A 16408-nucleotide genomic window follows, 5' to 3' on the forward strand; every position below is an offset into this window, starting at 1 on the left:
TGTAAGACATCCTTGTATGTCTACAATTAGTGACAAAACATGCTTTGTTAATAAAGTGTATTTCAAGTGCAGTATTTTCATTTTGTATATTTTTATTCAAGATTTTTTTTTCTTGCTTGTTTTTTGAGACAAAGTGTCTCTGTGTGGCCTTAGCTGTCCTGGAACTTGTAGTCTAGACTTGCCTGGAGTTGAGAGATTCATCTGCCTCTGCCTCTGGAGTGCAGTGCTTAAAGGCATGAGCCACCGCCACCTGGAGTAAGAATTTCAAACATGTAAAAACATCCTTGAGACCGCGTTTCACTTTGTAGACTGGTCTCGGCCTCACAATCCCCTTCTTTATAGGGATTCAAACTCCTGCTTATCATGCAAGGAATTAGCTTTTCAAAACTCTCCCTTACATGGTGTTCTATCAGCAAGTAGAGGAGTTTTTGGCCTTTCAAGACATTACAGTTAGAATTAGTACCCTTTTCCTATTAATTCCTTAAATAGCCAGGATATTACAGCTAAGGCTTAATCTTTGATATTTATGGAAACATCAATGAAGAGACGAAATGAGTCTAAACATTTACTGTTCCTTTAAGAGTACAGGGTTGCAGCTTTGGACAGCCCGTTACTAATGAGCACCAAAGATCCTATAAACTGTTACCACTGCAATCTTGGTCTGGGCTCCTCTCAGCTCCCTCTCCTTCATCTTTGTCACCCCCCCCCCGCCCCCCCCAAAAAAGAGCTGAGGCACAACAGAACGGCGTAGAAGACAGGTGCTTTACTGCAGAGTGAAGTAGAGCACGGTCTCGAGTGGACCCTGGCCAAGGGCCACTGTACCCATCTGCCACTGGGGCCACAAGGGCCACTGTACCCATCTGCCACTGGGGCCACAAGGGCCACTGTACCCATCTGCCACTGGGGCCACAAGGACCAACCTTCCCATGTAGGGAAGGTTGAGTCCATTCCTAAAGCATGGCTTTCTGAGGGTCTCTGTCTTGTCTAGGTGGTTGACAGGCCTGTCTGCTTTGACTCTTACATGAGAGCAATAGTACATTTTTATTCTTCATCAGAAAGCCAACTACTATACAGTCATTTAACATGTAAGGTTCCTGCAGCCAGACAGATTTAATTACATATTAATAACCTTACAGGCAAACCAGCATGTCACATCTCCCCGCAAGGCCAGGGAGAGGACTCAGGCCCCATTCTTCTAGACAGTATTTGATCCTGCAGTTCCAGTCTTTGGTTTACAGCCTGTTTATTATTAGTAAACAGCTCCAGTTTTGTCAAGTCTGCTAATATCTAGCCATGTTGCACCATCAATGAGTTGTAAACAGTCTGGCCACCACCCACCCGTTTTTCTGTTCAAGTAACCACTTCTGGAATCTAGTAGGCATCTATATTTTTTTTGAACATTTTTTTTTTGTCTGACTTCTTGACTACTATGTATGTATGAATCATCCATGGTAGGTTCTAGCATTTTTGAAGGTCTCATAATTCAGGGTGATCTGACCTGGACAAAGATGACCCTGAACTTTTGATCCTCTTGTTGCCACCTCCCAAGTGCTAGGATTACTAATGTGTCATCATGCCTGGTTTTCAGTGCAAGGGAAGCACTACCAACTGAGCTACAGGGCTAGCCCGTGGCTTCGCTATTTTGATTGCTATTGATTGTGGACTATGCCACATGTATTGATTGAACTGTTAAAGGATAATTGGTTTATTTTCACCAACCTTTACAAAATGTTGGCACCTGGATGTGCAGGCCTTTAATTAGGAGGCAGAAGTAAATCCCTCTTGAGTTCAAGGCTAGCCTGGTCTATATGATGAATTCCAGATTAGCCAGGATTACAAAGTGAGTGGTCTCCAAAGAACAAAACAAAACAAAAAAACCGGATTTTTGTGGTCTGTGCAGCTGCCTGTATCAATGCTGATGTCAGTGGCCTGCACTAGAGTAGGTCTGTGCTGCCACTGAGGGCCATGTTTGGTCCATGGTCACTGTGGCTGGGGTCTGCATTTATGTTTATAGTTAGTGCTGCCACCTCTAGCCACGTTGATGTCTGTGGGCTACACTGCCACTGGCAGCCATATCAGTGTGAGTGGCCTGTGCTGCCACCTGAGGCTGAGGCCATGGTGATGTCTGTGGTCCTACTGTGGTCAGTAGCCTACTATGGCCAGCAGCCCTATCAATGGTCTGTTGCCACAAACCATGTGGAGGCTCAGGATCCATGCCTCTGCTGCCAGTGATATCAATGACTGCACAGTCTAGAAGGAGGGGCATGGAAGGCTCTTGAGACCAGCTCAATCCCCAAACCAAAAGAAAAACTAACAGTCTAGCCAGGAAGCCAAGGAAGAGAACTAAGGATATGGAAGTGTAGCTTTCTACACCTGATGGCTTCTGGAGTGTGTGCAGGGAGGGATGGACTCAGTTCTATTTAAGAGCAGGCCACTGGAAGGTTGACCATGCTCTAATGAGTATATAGATTACAAAAATTGGACTTTTTAATATTTTTTAAAAATTATCTTTATTTTTACTTTTTAAGGGGGTCACAAGGGTGGGAGGGAAGGACTGGGAAGTGGGAGGGAAGGACTGGGAAGTGAGTGTGATTAATGTGAATGATGTGAAATGCCCAGAGAATCAATAAAAATGTTATGTTAAAAAAAAAGGTGAAAGTTACATTTCTATTAAGCTAATAGATTTGCAGGTCACATAGTGAAAATTTAGGCTAGAAGACTATTTTATAAAGAAAACCACAATGTGTTTAGTTCAACAGATATTTTTAACATTATAATTTACCATAATGCAATTTACCATATCTGTAAACTTACCATTTTGAATTTGGGACAATTAAGGATGATGTCCAGCAAAATAAAAGTATATATTTCACTTTCAAGTTATGAACAATAAGAAGAGAGATAAGAGGATGAATAAGAGAAAAATCCAGCCATGTAACATACAACAACCTGATGTTTCCCTCTGAATCGGTGACCACAAAACAGGCACTCTAGAGCAATCCTTGTATTCTTCCTTAGCAGTTTGCAATCTTAAGCATAAAACCAGTGGTAATGGGAAGTTGGAGCCCTCTCTTGGAGTTCTTAGTCTTATTAACAAAAGAATTAAAGAATGAACTCAAATGAGGCTAAAGCACAATTTTATTAGAGATTAAAAGAAAAAAATCCAGGGCAAGATAGCCATAAAGCTCTGCAGCTATCTGAAGAGTAGATTATAGAGGGAAAAAAGCAGAACAAGGGCCTGGAGAGATGGCTCAGCGGTTAAGAGCACTGACTGCTCTTCTGAAGGTCCTGAGTTCAAATCCCAGCAACCACATGGTAGCTCACAACCATCTGTAATGAGATCTGACATCCTCTTCTGGAGTGTCTGAAGACAGCTACAGTGTACTTACACATAATAAATAAATAAATCTTAAAAAAAAAAAAAACAAAAACAACTGTACCATTTAGGTTGGCATGATTGAGCTGGTAGGGAAGTCAAACACATTGTGGATAAGCAAGCCCATATGTTGGGGATGGAGAATTTAGAGGAAGTAAGAAAGCCCCAGATGCTGGGGGGTAATCCCAGGTCTTAAGGAAAGCATGTCTAGAAAAGAGAGAAAGGTGGGCAGATCTAGGAAGTTGAATCAGACTTACGAAGTTGAATAGCTACAGCCAAGAATTCTACCGCACCAGGGGCAGGGGATCTGGAAAGGTCTGCAGTACCTCATTCCACCTGTCTCTCTTTGTCATGTCTTAAGGTGAACCTGCCTTTCTGTGGGCAGGCCCTTGGCCAGGTGATTGACTCATCTGGTCCAACAGGATGGTTAGGGCTTCACCCAGGCCAGGGAGGGTATTGCTTGGACCACAAGTGTTATTTAAATGGGCCTTTACTGCTTACTCTAACACCACTTTTAACTTTCTCTTCTGACATCTCCAGTCCTACAAACTGCCCCCAGCTGAACGTGCCTCCGAGTTCCTATTTTGTTGTGAGTTGTTGTTCTTTCACTTTTGTGTTACATACATTTGTACATTTAATGCTCAAGCCAGTTGCTCAACTTGGAGCCATGCTCAAACCCCACCCAATTCTCTCACTCGCCTCTCACTAAGCTGTACTGCCTACACGACATCTTGTTCTCACCACTCCTGGCTTCTTGCCACCACCTTCGCCCAAGCTACCACCTCTCTGCTCACCAGCAACAGCCTCTTAATTGGTTTGTCTTTTTGAATTGTTGTCACTCTGCAGCTCTTAAAATAAGTACAATTTCCTTTTTCAAATACTGATGCCTAAAGTGGCTCAGTGGCCACTGAACTTCATCTGTACTAATACTTGACTCTTCAGTCTTTTCTACATGCCCTTTTCCTAACCGGGCTCCACCACCAGGGCCTGGACCTCTTCTACCGGCTGTACTTTCAAACAGAGGTTGATGCTTTAACATATTCTCCCAGTGTCGGGTATGCTCCTCCTCGCTGCCATCCATTCCATTCTCTGATTAACATATGTTCGTTTCTTGCATGGGATACTTATTCTTAATCACCCTTATTCAGGTACCTTAGTATATTTATACTTTAAAAAAATATATTTATTTTATTTATATGAGTACACTGTCACTGACATACCAGAAGAGGTCATCAGATCCCATTACAGATGGTTGTGAGCCACCATGTCGTTGCTGGGAATTGAACTCAGGACCTCTAGAAGAGCAGTCAGTGCTCTTAACTGAGCCATCTCTGCAGCCCCTAATTTACACTTTTATTCTACCTTCCCCTTTAAAGTATAAGCTCTATGAAGATACACTATACGCCTTGTTAAAAGTTCTATACATAGCATGCTAATCCCATATAGGTGCATAATGTATAAAAATGAACAAGTGAGAGATGAATGGTCACTTCCTAAATCACCCACTTTATATGTCACATCCCTACTCCCATCTCTACACAGCAGAATTTTATTTTTTAGGTAGGTTTTGACTTTGTATACCTTGGTTGGCTAGAATTTACGACCAGGTTGTCCTCAGACTCAGCACAATTCCTGCCTTGCCTTTGTGAAGGCTGAGATTCCAAGAGTGTAGTACCACGCCTGAACTTGAAGAGTGTATTTAAAACTGTATCCCGCTTCTGGTTAAAAGCTGACTGTGGAGACAGGATGACGCTCAGTACAATAACCTCAGCATGGTAATCAAGTAGCCTAAGTCAGCCTACAGAACCCCTTAGGCTCTTGTTCTCTACCTTCCTCTCTAACCTCATCTCTTACTTGTCCCCCAAGCCACTGCACTCAGCAACTCTAACACACTTCTGCTATTCCTTGAACTGGCTGGGGAGGTGGGCTTCACCATGCCTCATGGTACCAGCTGCAGATGTTCACAGTTAATTTGCTAATTCTCAGTCTTTCAGTAGTTACTTCCTCTAGTAGGCCAGTCCTAGCTCATCTTTAAAAACTTCAACCTCCTCCAGCACTTTTCGCATTTCTGTGTGACTCCCCTTCTTCTCACTACAGAACACTAGCTTACTAAAATAACTAGTAAGGCAGACTAATATACCACCCATCTTCACTAATATAGTCCCTTAGAAGTACATAACAGATTTTCAATAAATACTTGTCAAGCCAGTTGATATATTTAGAGTTTAAGGTAACTACATAAATTATTGAGGGTACATCTGTTAACCATATCTTGAGTTTTTTTCTTTACAGTGGACTAGAGTAGAGAACCTACTATCGATACCTTTTAAAATGTTAATAAACCACTATTGTGGTGTTCCTAGTATACTGCTCTGAAACTAATTTAGGGACAGCTTCTAGGTCCATTTAATTCAACGTTTCCAAAATAATTTGTGGCAGTCAAAGCTGCTGTGGCTACTGGGTTCAGTAAGATGCTGCCAGCCTCAACAGCACCCCGGTTCAGATGAGAGAGAGATTATAGCACATCATTACAGAGATAAGTACAGAATTGCACTGAAACCAAAGGTCAATGCCTTACTTGGGGGAGGTAAGGAAAGCTCCACAGAAGGTAACACACAAGACACATCTTCTGGCCTTCTGGCTAGATGGGAAGGTCAGGGATGGGCGTCCCAGGCCAAGCAGAGGACAAGCAGGGGAAGATGGTAACACAGAAGTACCTGTTGCTTATACAGCCACCAGAAGCTATTTGGATGCTATTCACTACAGAGGTAGCCTCTGAGGTCTAAGCTTTATAAGCAAGGAACTGGCAGTGTTTTTATGAGGGACAGAGAGAAAGCTGGAGACAGGACTGACAAAAAGTTGAGGAGACGGTGAGTACTTGAATTCAAGGATGGTTGTGAGAGAATAACCAAGAGGTACTCTTTTTATTCTATGAGGTTAGCCTGAGTCTTGAGGAAGGGGAAATCCTAGGAGCAGCTGATAAAGGAAGGCACTTGGCACCAAAACTAATGACCTGAGTTTGGTTCCTGGGAGCCCACGGGGTCCCACAAACTGTCCTCTGACCTACAACATGTGTGCCTGGTGCCCAGTTGCCTGGAGTTATAGATGGTTGTGAACTGCCTTGTGGGTGTTGGGAATCAAACCTGGGTCCTCTGCAAAAGCAGCAAATGCTGTTTTCCGCTGAATTAAGGCCTAGTTTTTTGTTTTATCTCAGTGATACCAGGGTTTCAGATTTAAGTAGTTGGCGACTGCATTAAACCATATACATGATAACTCAGAAGGCAAGCCCATGTGTGTTGAAGTAAAAAGAGCTAGGAAATGATGGTATGTGGGTTCAGGAGTCAAAGTTCTACAGAGATGGCGGGCATTAAATGGATCCCTGAGGGAAGCAATGTTTAAGGGTACAGAAAATAGTTTAATAGTTTATAGTTTGAATGTGCCCCACACTCAAAACTACAGAGGGTCAATCAAGCATGTAACACTTCTCTCCAGCATGAGAAATCGCTGCAACAGCTCGCAATTTTCAGCACAGACACCGGCATAAAGGTAACAACGTTCAGAAGGGCTGGAGAGATGGCTCAATGGTTAAGAGCACTGACTGCTCTTCCAGAGGTCGTTGAGTTCAATTCCCCGCAACCGCATGGTGGCTCACAACCATCTGCAGTGGGATCCGATGCCCTCTTCTGGCGTGTGTCTGAAGACAGCGACAGTGTACTCACGTACATAAAACAAACTTTAAAAAAAAAAAAAAGTGTGCTTCCTTCTCAGCTGTGAAGAAGAAATGAAATGCGCGTTTGTCCTCGTCGTCTAGTTAGACGGTCACCTGGATGCTGAACGTGGACAGATTTGTACAAACCACACATCCGCAGCCGCCCTTCTTAAAAAAAAAACAAACTGCGTGTGACCACGTTCCCCTTTCGGCCTGTGGACTCAACGGGCCGCCGTTCTTTATCAAGCTGCAGCAGCAAACGACGGGCAAGCTAACGACAGTCGCCAGCCCAAGACCCTACACGACGACTGAAGTCCGGCTCCCAGACACACGCGCTCTCTTCCGGCCAAGGCGCGGAGGGCCCGCCCACTTCCGCACTCCTGGCCACGCCCCGGAGGCGCGCCTCGCCCTAGCCAATGGCCAGCTTCCCTGGGAACGTTACCTTCAGCTAATCAGAGGCTGCGAGCGGAGTCCTCGCGAGAGGTGAGGCTGAAGCTGCCTCCGCCATCTTGAAGATGGGAGACGAGCGACAGCTGTGGTCTTTCTGCTAAAGCAAACACCGCAACGGACAGGGCCGTCCCCCCACACACACCCCCACGGTGAGGTCCTCGCCCCCATAACTGCTGACCCAAGCCGCCGAGAGCGGCGAGCGTATCGAAGCGGAGCGCGGCGACACCGGCGGCACCTTCACCTGCCTCCCGGGCGGACGGGGAGGCTGGAGGGCCAGAAGGATGGTGCAGTCCTGCTCCGCCTACGGCTGCAAGAACCGCTACGACAAGGACAAGCCCGTCTCCTTCCACAAGTAGGTAACTGGCGTGCTCCGCGGCCGCGGCAGAGGCGCGCGGGCGGGTGGAGGCGGAGCCCGAGCCCGGCGCGTGGCCGCGCGAGACCTGGAGGAGGCGGGGCGGGCCCGGCCGGCCGGCCGGCGGGGGCGGGGACCCGGGGCTGCGCGTGCCCGGCACCGCCCTGGGCTCGGCTGGACTCGGCTGGGCTCGGCCCGGCCGCCGTGGACTGGGCTCGGCTGGGCTCGGCCCGGCCGGCATCCTAGTGAGCGGCGCCCCCGAAGCCTCGCGCAGCCCCCCCCGGATGCCGTCCCGAGCCGCCCTGTGAACGTGGCCCGTAGGGATAAACTGGAACTGGAAACACCTAGGAGGAAGCCAGGTCTCTGCCCTCGCTGTTGATGCTCCGAGGGAAGCAGGACAGCTGAGTGTGGACATCTGACCGGGATGCCAGGGAGAACTTGGAGACCTAGTTTCAGAGGACCAACCTTTAAGCCTCTGTGGGTTTTAGAGGAGGCTCTTGGTATTGTCGAGATGACCCCCCGAATCTTTCAACACCCAGTAAAAATGAGACTAATAATAATAATAAATAATGATATTACAGCATACACTTTACCCAGCTGCTGTGGTAAAGGTTAATGGGAGTTAAGACCAGCTTTTCTCCACAGCTGTCAGGGGTCTTTCTTGTGGTGGGTGCAGCAAACAAGAATCCAGGGTGAAAAATACTCTGGAGAGATGGCTCAGCGGTTAAGAGCACTGACTGCTCTTCCAGAGGTCCTGAGTTCGGATCCCAGCAACCACATGGGGTCTGTCCAATGCACTCTTCTGGTGTGTGTCTGAAGACAGTTACAGTGTACTTATATATAAAGGAAAAAGACAAATACTCTCTGGAAAGAAGAAAGCCATGGAATGTTTAACGTTACTGATAGTGATTATTAACAAGGCTGACAGTCCACAAAACGTGACATGAATCTAGGCAGCTGAATTCGCTGTTACAAGTTTTATGTTAGGTTTTTGGAAGAATTCCTGACTGTACGCAGATTATAGCTAAGAAATCAGATCCACTGGTAAATTATGCAAATTTTGCATAGCAAAACAATTACAGAAACAAATTTTAAAATGTTCTCTCGGGTTTTGTTGGGGGGCGTTACTGTTCGTGTTTAATAATGTTTGCTAGAAAGTAAAACTTGTATGCTATTTTCTCTGTGGGAAGAGGATAGAATATATCCTAACCTATGATTTGGTTGATTGAAATTTCATACATACTCAGCATGTAGGAATAGATCAGGAGATTGGGACAGGGCCATGCATCCGACTTGCCACCTCCTTCCCTCCGCTTTATTCAGATGGCCCAGGGAGTCTCCAAATGTACAGACTAGTTAAAAATGGCACACGTCAAAAATACCGAGTCAACTGCTGGGTGCTAAAAAATAAAAACAAGGGCTAACGTGAGTCCTGTTCCTTATGTGAGAACGGTTAGTGGCAAAGGTCTTGCTTGACAGTTCAGAATTTGTGCTCCTACACTAGGAGGTGAGATTCTAAGATTTATGAGAAGTTGCCACAGTGGTTTGTGCTCCTTTTTAGGCATATGGTTTTTCTAGCCTGAATGTAGTTGCAGTGGAGAAAGCTGGCTGTATAAAGAATAAGCACTGACACAAGATTGGTTAGGTCTTCATGAAAAAAAAATGATCAGGGTCCGACATACCTTATGTGGTGGGATAGTTCCGGAATAGTAAAGATAAATTGAAACATTCTTCTGCTTTTCCTGACCCGTCTAGCGTCTCCCACTAAAGCTTTGATCTAGAAAAGCACAGTGGTAATAACTATAAAGATCCCCATTCTGTCCACTGAGCTAAACAATAGAGTAAACTCCTTAACTTCTTTACTACTCGCCTAGAATTCAGGCTGTCGGAATGTAGTCTGTTTGTTGGACTGACTAAAAAAAGAGCTAGAAGTCTCTTTCAGGATATAGACATATGTCCAATTTTTGTTTTTCTATAAGACACAAAATTGTTAGTAAAAGTATGAGTAGAATTGCATTGCACATACTATCTGTTTTAAATGAACTGTTAAGTGTCTTCATTATGAAGAGGTAAAGCTTACTGAGATTAGTAACCAGAAGTAGGCCCCACTCAGATTCTACTTAGTGTGGGGTAAGGTAGTTCTCTGAGAAGCAGGAGAGTTTGGGGGCTTTTATTCGTTTTGTAAAGACAGAGAGCTGACTTGTGTCTCTTAGGTTCCCTCTCACCCGTCCCAGTCTCTGTAAGCAGTGGGAGGCAGCGGTTAAAAGGAAGAACTTCAAGCCCACCAAGTACAGCAGCATCTGCTCTGAGCACTTTACTCCAGACTGCTTCAAGAGAGAGTGCAACAACAAGCTCCTGAAGGAGAACGCCGTGCCCACCATATTCCTCTACATCGAGCCCCATGACAAGGTCATTTGGGCGTTAAAGGCCGGGTTGGTGGTTTTGCCTTTCCCAGTCCTTTCTCTGTTTTCTTTCCTCCCCTGCAGTCTCTTCCCCTCCCATCCCTTGTGTGAGACAGAGCCTTAAGTAGTCCAGGCTGGCTTTGAGCTTGCTATATAGCTGAGGCTGAATTGGAACTCCTGAACCTTCTGCCTCTACCTTCCAAATTCTGTTATTATAAGCATTGGCTTTGGGTGAATGCTGTTTTAATTTATGAAGCTAATGTGTTCATGGGAAAAATCAGGGAAGGGTTAAGAAAACAAGTGTATTTGAAACTCCTCATTTGGCAGTGACTGCTGTTGGCGCTTGGTGATTAAAAGTATCAGAGGTTAAGAGCACTGGTTGATCTTTCAGAAGTCTTGAGTTCAATTCCCAGCAACCACATGGTGGCTTACAACCATCTGCAATGGGATCTGATGCCCTCTTCTGGTGTGTCTGAAGACAGCTACAGTGTACTCATATACATAAAATAAATAAATCTTAAGAAAAAAAAAGATTATGTATTGCTCTTGCAGAGGACCTGAATTTGATACCCAATGCCTACTTCAAGCGGTCTCCTCACACCCTCCTATCTTCCTCACGGTAGACACACACACACACACACACACACACACACACACACACGCCCGTGATTAAATATAAATCTTTTTCTTAAAGGAAAAAAAAAACCACTATTAACAATAATATACTTTTTTAAAAACAGAATTCTACATATGAAATATCTCACAATAAATAACTCAGTCTAGTTTTGTTTAAGGTAAAGGTAGTTCTATATTTTCATTTATGTGTTGATATGTTTTATTTTCATTCCTAGTGACTGTTTTCAGATTAATTTTTCTTCTGTTTTAGATGTTCAGTATTTACTTACACCCAACTAAATCACTTTTTCTGTTTCACAAATCCCATTTTAACTTCAAATAGAAAAGCTGAATTAGGACTGGAAGTGCCAGCATGGTGGTACACACCTGCAGTCTGGGCCCTGCAGAGAACGAGCTGTGAGGGCTGCCACAGTTAAGCTAGCCTGGTAAAAACTGTCATTTTCCAGGCCAACCAGGATTATACAATCAGGACACCCCATCCCCCCAAACAAATACAAGGAAACCAACCCAAACCCCAAACAAACGAAACAATAACAAAGTTGATTCCATGGACAGTTGCATATTGCTTGTAATTCTAATACTTGGGGGGTAGAGGTAGGAAGAGCTCAAGTGTAGGACCAGCCTAGGCTACACAGCAAGACCCTATTTTTTAAAATCTGTGAACAAGCCAAACCTAATGCTGACATTTTTAGGCCTGGTAAGGTGGTTTGAGTCCTAGAGAGCTGTGCCTAGATGTCCTGGTGCCCTGGATTTCATGCCAGTACTGCAACCCACCACGATAATGTAGTTTTTTCATTTTGGAATTCTTGTGTACCATGGAGTGACAAAAATGTCTAATGTTGGAACTACAGCTATTTTGAGGCCACTGTAGTTATTAAACTCACGTATGCTTGTATATTGCTATTGTAGAAGGAAGATCCGGAGTCCCACTGTAGTTATTAAACTCACATATGCTTGTATGTTGCTATTGTAGAAGGAAGATCTGGAGTCCCACTGTAGTTATTAAACTCACGTATGCTTGTATGTTGCTATTGTAGAAGGAAGATCTGGAGTCCCAGGAACAGCTTCCCTCTCCTTCGCCCCCCACTTCCCAGGTGGATGCTGCTATTGGCTTGCTAATGCCTCCTCTGCAGACCCCTGAGAACCTCTCAGTTTTCTGTGACCACAATTACACTGTGGAAGACACAATGCACCAGAGGAAGAGGATCCTTCAGCTGGAGCAGCAGGTTGAAAAGCTCAGGAAGAAACTTAAGACTGCCCAGCAGCGGTGCCGAAGGCAGGAGAGACAGCTGGAAAAGCTCAAGGAAGTTGTACATTTTCAGAGAGAGAAAGACGACGCATCAGAGAGGGGTTATGTGATTCTACCCAATGACTACTTTGAAATTGTTGAAGTTCCAGCATGAAAAAATGAGCTATTAGTGGACAAGACTATAGGCCTTCTTTTAGCCTACATACGGGAGTTCATTTGAAAAATAACAATTACTTGTATTAAAAAACAATATTTTTTTAAAATAAATTAGATATATACTGTAAAATTGTAATTTTTTTTTTGTTTGTAATTTCAGAGTTTCTACATTTTAACAAAATATTTAAAAAAAAAAATCCTTAAACCACCAATATAATGTTGTATATTGGTTTCAAGATGGTGGATTGTTTTTCATTTGAGTATTTATAGAAATAATGTAAAAATTAAAAATAGAGAGGGTAATGGTATGGTAAAAATGATTTAAGTTTAAAAATTAATGACCTTTATTGAGATAACTTATCATTTAAATCAGAAGTATAAGTGAGAGGATAACACATACCCTTTCAGAATATAGAGGTGTACATACACACATTTTGTATTTATAGTCAGAGCTTCATTTATTTTTCTCAATCATTTATCAAAAATGAACTGTCAAGCCAATATTTGAGGAAAACAATATTTTGCTGTCTTCAGAAAAATCATTCCATAGTTAATAATTTCATAAAGAGCAGAGTAAGTCCTTTTTGTCCCTAGCTTTATGAAATTGGAAGTTTTGTCTTGGGGAATGGCAGGCCTCCAAGTGAGGTATTGGCATCAGCGAAGTGAGAACTGGGGACTGGGCTGGAGAGATGTTTCAGTGGGCGAAGGTGCATGCACGCCTGGCTACCTGGGACCCATGTAAAGGTGGAAGGAGAGATTCGCTCCAGAGTTGCCTTCAGGCCCCCACGTGTGCTGTGGCACCTTTCTAAAGAAAGAAACACTGGGACCTGGCTCGTGATGTGCTCTGATGTAGCTAAAGGTTCCTCATTCCATAGCTGTAGTTGAATCTGCATCCAGACCTCTGACATATTATTTTAGTAGAGCTTGGTTTGTACTATAATATGGTACTTTTGCCCTTAAAGTATTTGGTAATTTTGCCCTTAACTGTTTGATTTTGGTCAAGACATTGCATAGAAAATATTTTTTTTTCACTCTTAAGTTAGAAATTATATCCAATTTACTTCAAGTGACTTATGTTCAATAGTAATGTGTTGTGTTTATGTCACCGTTGAGACTTAACTATTGCAGTTTCTGTTCACACTGGATTGTGTTCTAACTGTGAGAAAAGCTTACATATATTTAAAATGAAAATATGTTCTGAGTAAAGAAGTGCTGATAAAAATTCTCTAGGTTTAGAAGAACCTTATTTTATATTTCAGAGTACACTGTAGTCGAAGAGTAGCGGCCCTTTCAAGACAGTATTAAAGATATGTTATTCCAGTATCTTGTGGGTCTGCCTTTTTCTTTTCAACTTACTACCGTGCTGAGAATAGGTAGCACTTTTTTTTTTTTTTTTTTTTTTTTTTTTTTTTTTTTTTTTTTTTGCTACATGTGATTAGCTTACAATTGCATAAAACTGGCTGGGAGGAGGACCTAGATGCTCAGATGAGAGGCCAGTAATCCCGCCCACTCCCTTTCTAAAAAGGTTGATCAACAGTCAAATCCAGCTATGGTGATCTTTTATAAACAAACACAGCCAGCTGCTCTTATGAAGATGTGTTGTAGACATTTTAAATCCCAGTCTGGAATTTCTACCCGCCTTTGACCATTCAGTTTCTGGATAGAAGACACACAACTTTTACTATTTACAATAAGCCTTAAGCTGCACAAGAGCTGGGCAGACACTTACCCTGCTGTTAGAATCTACTTTTCTATTGATAACCCCGAGCTGTGTTTCATCTGGGCTGCTCTTAACTCCAGTTGGTCAGCCCTCAGGTCTCGTTTTCTTGACTCACCTAAATCTTGGTGGCTTCTTTCTCCTCCTCACCGTCTCTCCCTCCAGTGGTTCCCCTCCAACCCCAAGCCCAGGAATCCTCAACCCTACCTATTTCTCTTCTGCCCAGCTATTGGCTGTCCACATCTATATTCTCCAATCAGAAATAACTTGGGGGCCAGGTCACTAGGGACTCTAGGTTTTGCAGGGGCTGCACTCAGCATTACCATACACAGAGCAAGAGCAAACCTCCACAAGGATGGCTTTTGCTTGGCTTCCAGAACATTCCTGTGCATAACTAAAAGTTGAATACATCATAACTTTAATAAAAGGAAGCTGAATCCAAACAACAGGATAAATAAATGAATTTATATTACCTGTGTTATGCATATTGTTAAACTATGGGGCTTTATATTTTCTCTAGTAAACCTTATAGAAAACACAAGATACTCTATGTAGTACATGGAGTCATTTACCATAACTGTGCTTTTGGTTTTAAATGAGTATTTGTAGCAAATTTATAGATGAAGCAGACACATAGCAGAATATCATCAAGTTGATGTTTATGACATCCAGCAAAACTCTACAAGAAAGCCTAGTTAAAACTAATGGTGGGGGGCTGGAGAGATGGCTCAGTGGTTAAGAGCACTGACTGCTCTTCAGAAGGTCCTGAGTTCAAATCCCAGCAACCACATGGTGGCTCACAACCACCTGTCATGAGATCTGACGCCCTCTTCTGGTGTGTCTGAAGACAGCTACAGTGTATTTACATATAATAATAAATAAATAAATCTTAAAGAAAAAAACTAATGGTGGAGTTACTATTGGGAGATTTTAAGAGAGGATTCTCTGTTATCTCCATAAAAGAGCTCCTCAGGAGATATTTTTACTCTCTTTATATCATGGGATAAATAATGGTGCACAAAAGGTATTGTTCCTTCATAAAACTGAGCTCATGGGACACTGGACAAGAGACTTGTTGCTCAGTCCAGTGACAACTGTCCCAAAGCATGAGTCCTCCTCGTACCCTGGATAGATTCGTTCAGATGATGATTATCACCTGTTGGGTCATTCATTGGAAACAGACATTATCAAGAGACAGAACACATGTGTATATATTAGAGTCTTAGACATGATAACAACGCTTGGTTTTAAAAGGTCATTCTCTGATATCTTTAAACTTTACCATGGGTGAGTGACTCAGTACCTGTGACTGAATGGAATCAAGCCAACAGAAGTTCCTGCCTTTACAAATGTCTAACCTAAAACCCTGCTGGGAAACCTGTACCCACTATTAGCTTAGGTATGCCTACAGAAGGAGGAGGACAACCTGAAGAACTTCATAGTCGTGCTCCTATAAAGAGATCTAGTTGTAGCATAATCTAAAGATTATATGACAAGAAGGTCTTGGTTCTTTTGTAGGTTGAATCTCTAATATTCCATGTTTTTTGGTTTTGGTTTTGGTTTTTTTGTTTTGTTTTGTTTTTTTGTTTGTTTGTTTGTTTTGTTTTGTTTTTCGAGACAGGGTTTCTCTGTCCTGGAGCTCATTGTGTAGACCAGGCTGGCCTCGAACTCAGAAATCCACCTGCCTCTGCCTCCCAACTGCTAGGATTAAAGGCGTGCGCCACCACTGCCCGGCTCTAATATTCCTTTTAACCATTCCCTTTTGCTGTTTTTTTCTTTCTTAATATATAGTCTGTAAGTCCATATTACATTCTTCAGTCTAGATAGGAGGCAAGGCACAGTAAAGCTAGGAATGAATGTATTTCCATTTCAAAGAGGGCTGCCTGTCAGGCTGCATTACAAAAGCTACATTATAATTTACCACATGCAATCTTCAGTACCTGGTTAAGTACTTGTAATCTAAAGGGCTTGGTGGGGCAGAAACAAGGCAGATAACAAGCGCGGGACAACGGCTTCTCAAGAAGAGAAGGAAAACTCCAGTCAGAGGAAAACAGTCTTGGAGATGCAGGCAGAAGGAGCAGGTATCAGGAGCCAGAATAGCCTGCCCACCCCGCCTGCAGCACAAACAGACCCCCAGCTACCTTAGCCGCCGCCATCTGAGGGAGCTTGCCTAGTTTCTGGCAACAGAGCCTTTGCGTCCCAGTTGGTACATGCCTTCCCAAGTTTTCTCTGAGCTACTGCAAATTCACTTGAGCTTTCCGAGTCTAGCCAGTGGTTACATCAGGGTTTGGTGAGACATCTTGTTCTTTGCTGAAGTCTCTGCACCTACTGAGTATTAATTAGTGAGCGAGTAAGTGGATC

At 43.4% G+C, this 16408-nt stretch overlaps 1 protein-coding gene and 1 long non-coding RNA gene across 4 annotated transcripts; one reads left to right on the forward strand and one right to left on the reverse strand.

Annotated features, from left to right (window-relative positions):
* Positions 1–72: 72 nt before the first annotated feature.
* LOC116069082 lies at positions 73–7639 on the reverse strand. 2 transcript variants are annotated; one of them, XR_004109830.1, is made up of 2 exons: positions 7528–7639; positions 73–250 (listed from the first exon to the last, which is right to left on the reverse strand). It is a non-coding gene; the product is annotated as an uncharacterized LOC116069082 (long non-coding RNA). The 2 variants fall into 2 exon arrangements; XR_004109829.1 differs by lacking the exon at positions 7528–7639 and adding an exon at positions 3634–7019.
* Positions 7320–13653, forward strand: Thap1 (THAP domain containing 1). 2 transcript variants are annotated; one of them, XM_031339421.1, is made up of 3 exons: positions 7320–7887; positions 10101–10296; positions 11963–13653. In XM_031339421.1, exons 1-3 carry the CDS (start codon positions 7817–7819, stop codon positions 12326–12328), a joined length of 633 nt encoding a protein of 210 aa, XP_031195281.1. In that variant the 5' UTR covers positions 7320–7816; the 3' UTR covers positions 12329–13653. The 2 variants fall into 2 exon arrangements, with proteins under 2 accessions (XP_031195281.1, XP_031195282.1); XM_031339422.1 differs by lacking the exon at positions 7320–7887 and adding an exon at positions 8253–8364.
* The last annotated feature ends 2755 nt before the right edge of the window (positions 13654–16408 follow it).

Source organism: Mastomys coucha, unplaced genomic scaffold, assembly GCF_008632895.1.
Source record: "Mastomys coucha isolate ucsf_1 unplaced genomic scaffold, UCSF_Mcou_1 pScaffold22, whole genome shotgun sequence".
NCBI classification, from domain to species: Eukaryota; Metazoa; Chordata; class Mammalia; order Rodentia; family Muridae; genus Mastomys; species Mastomys coucha.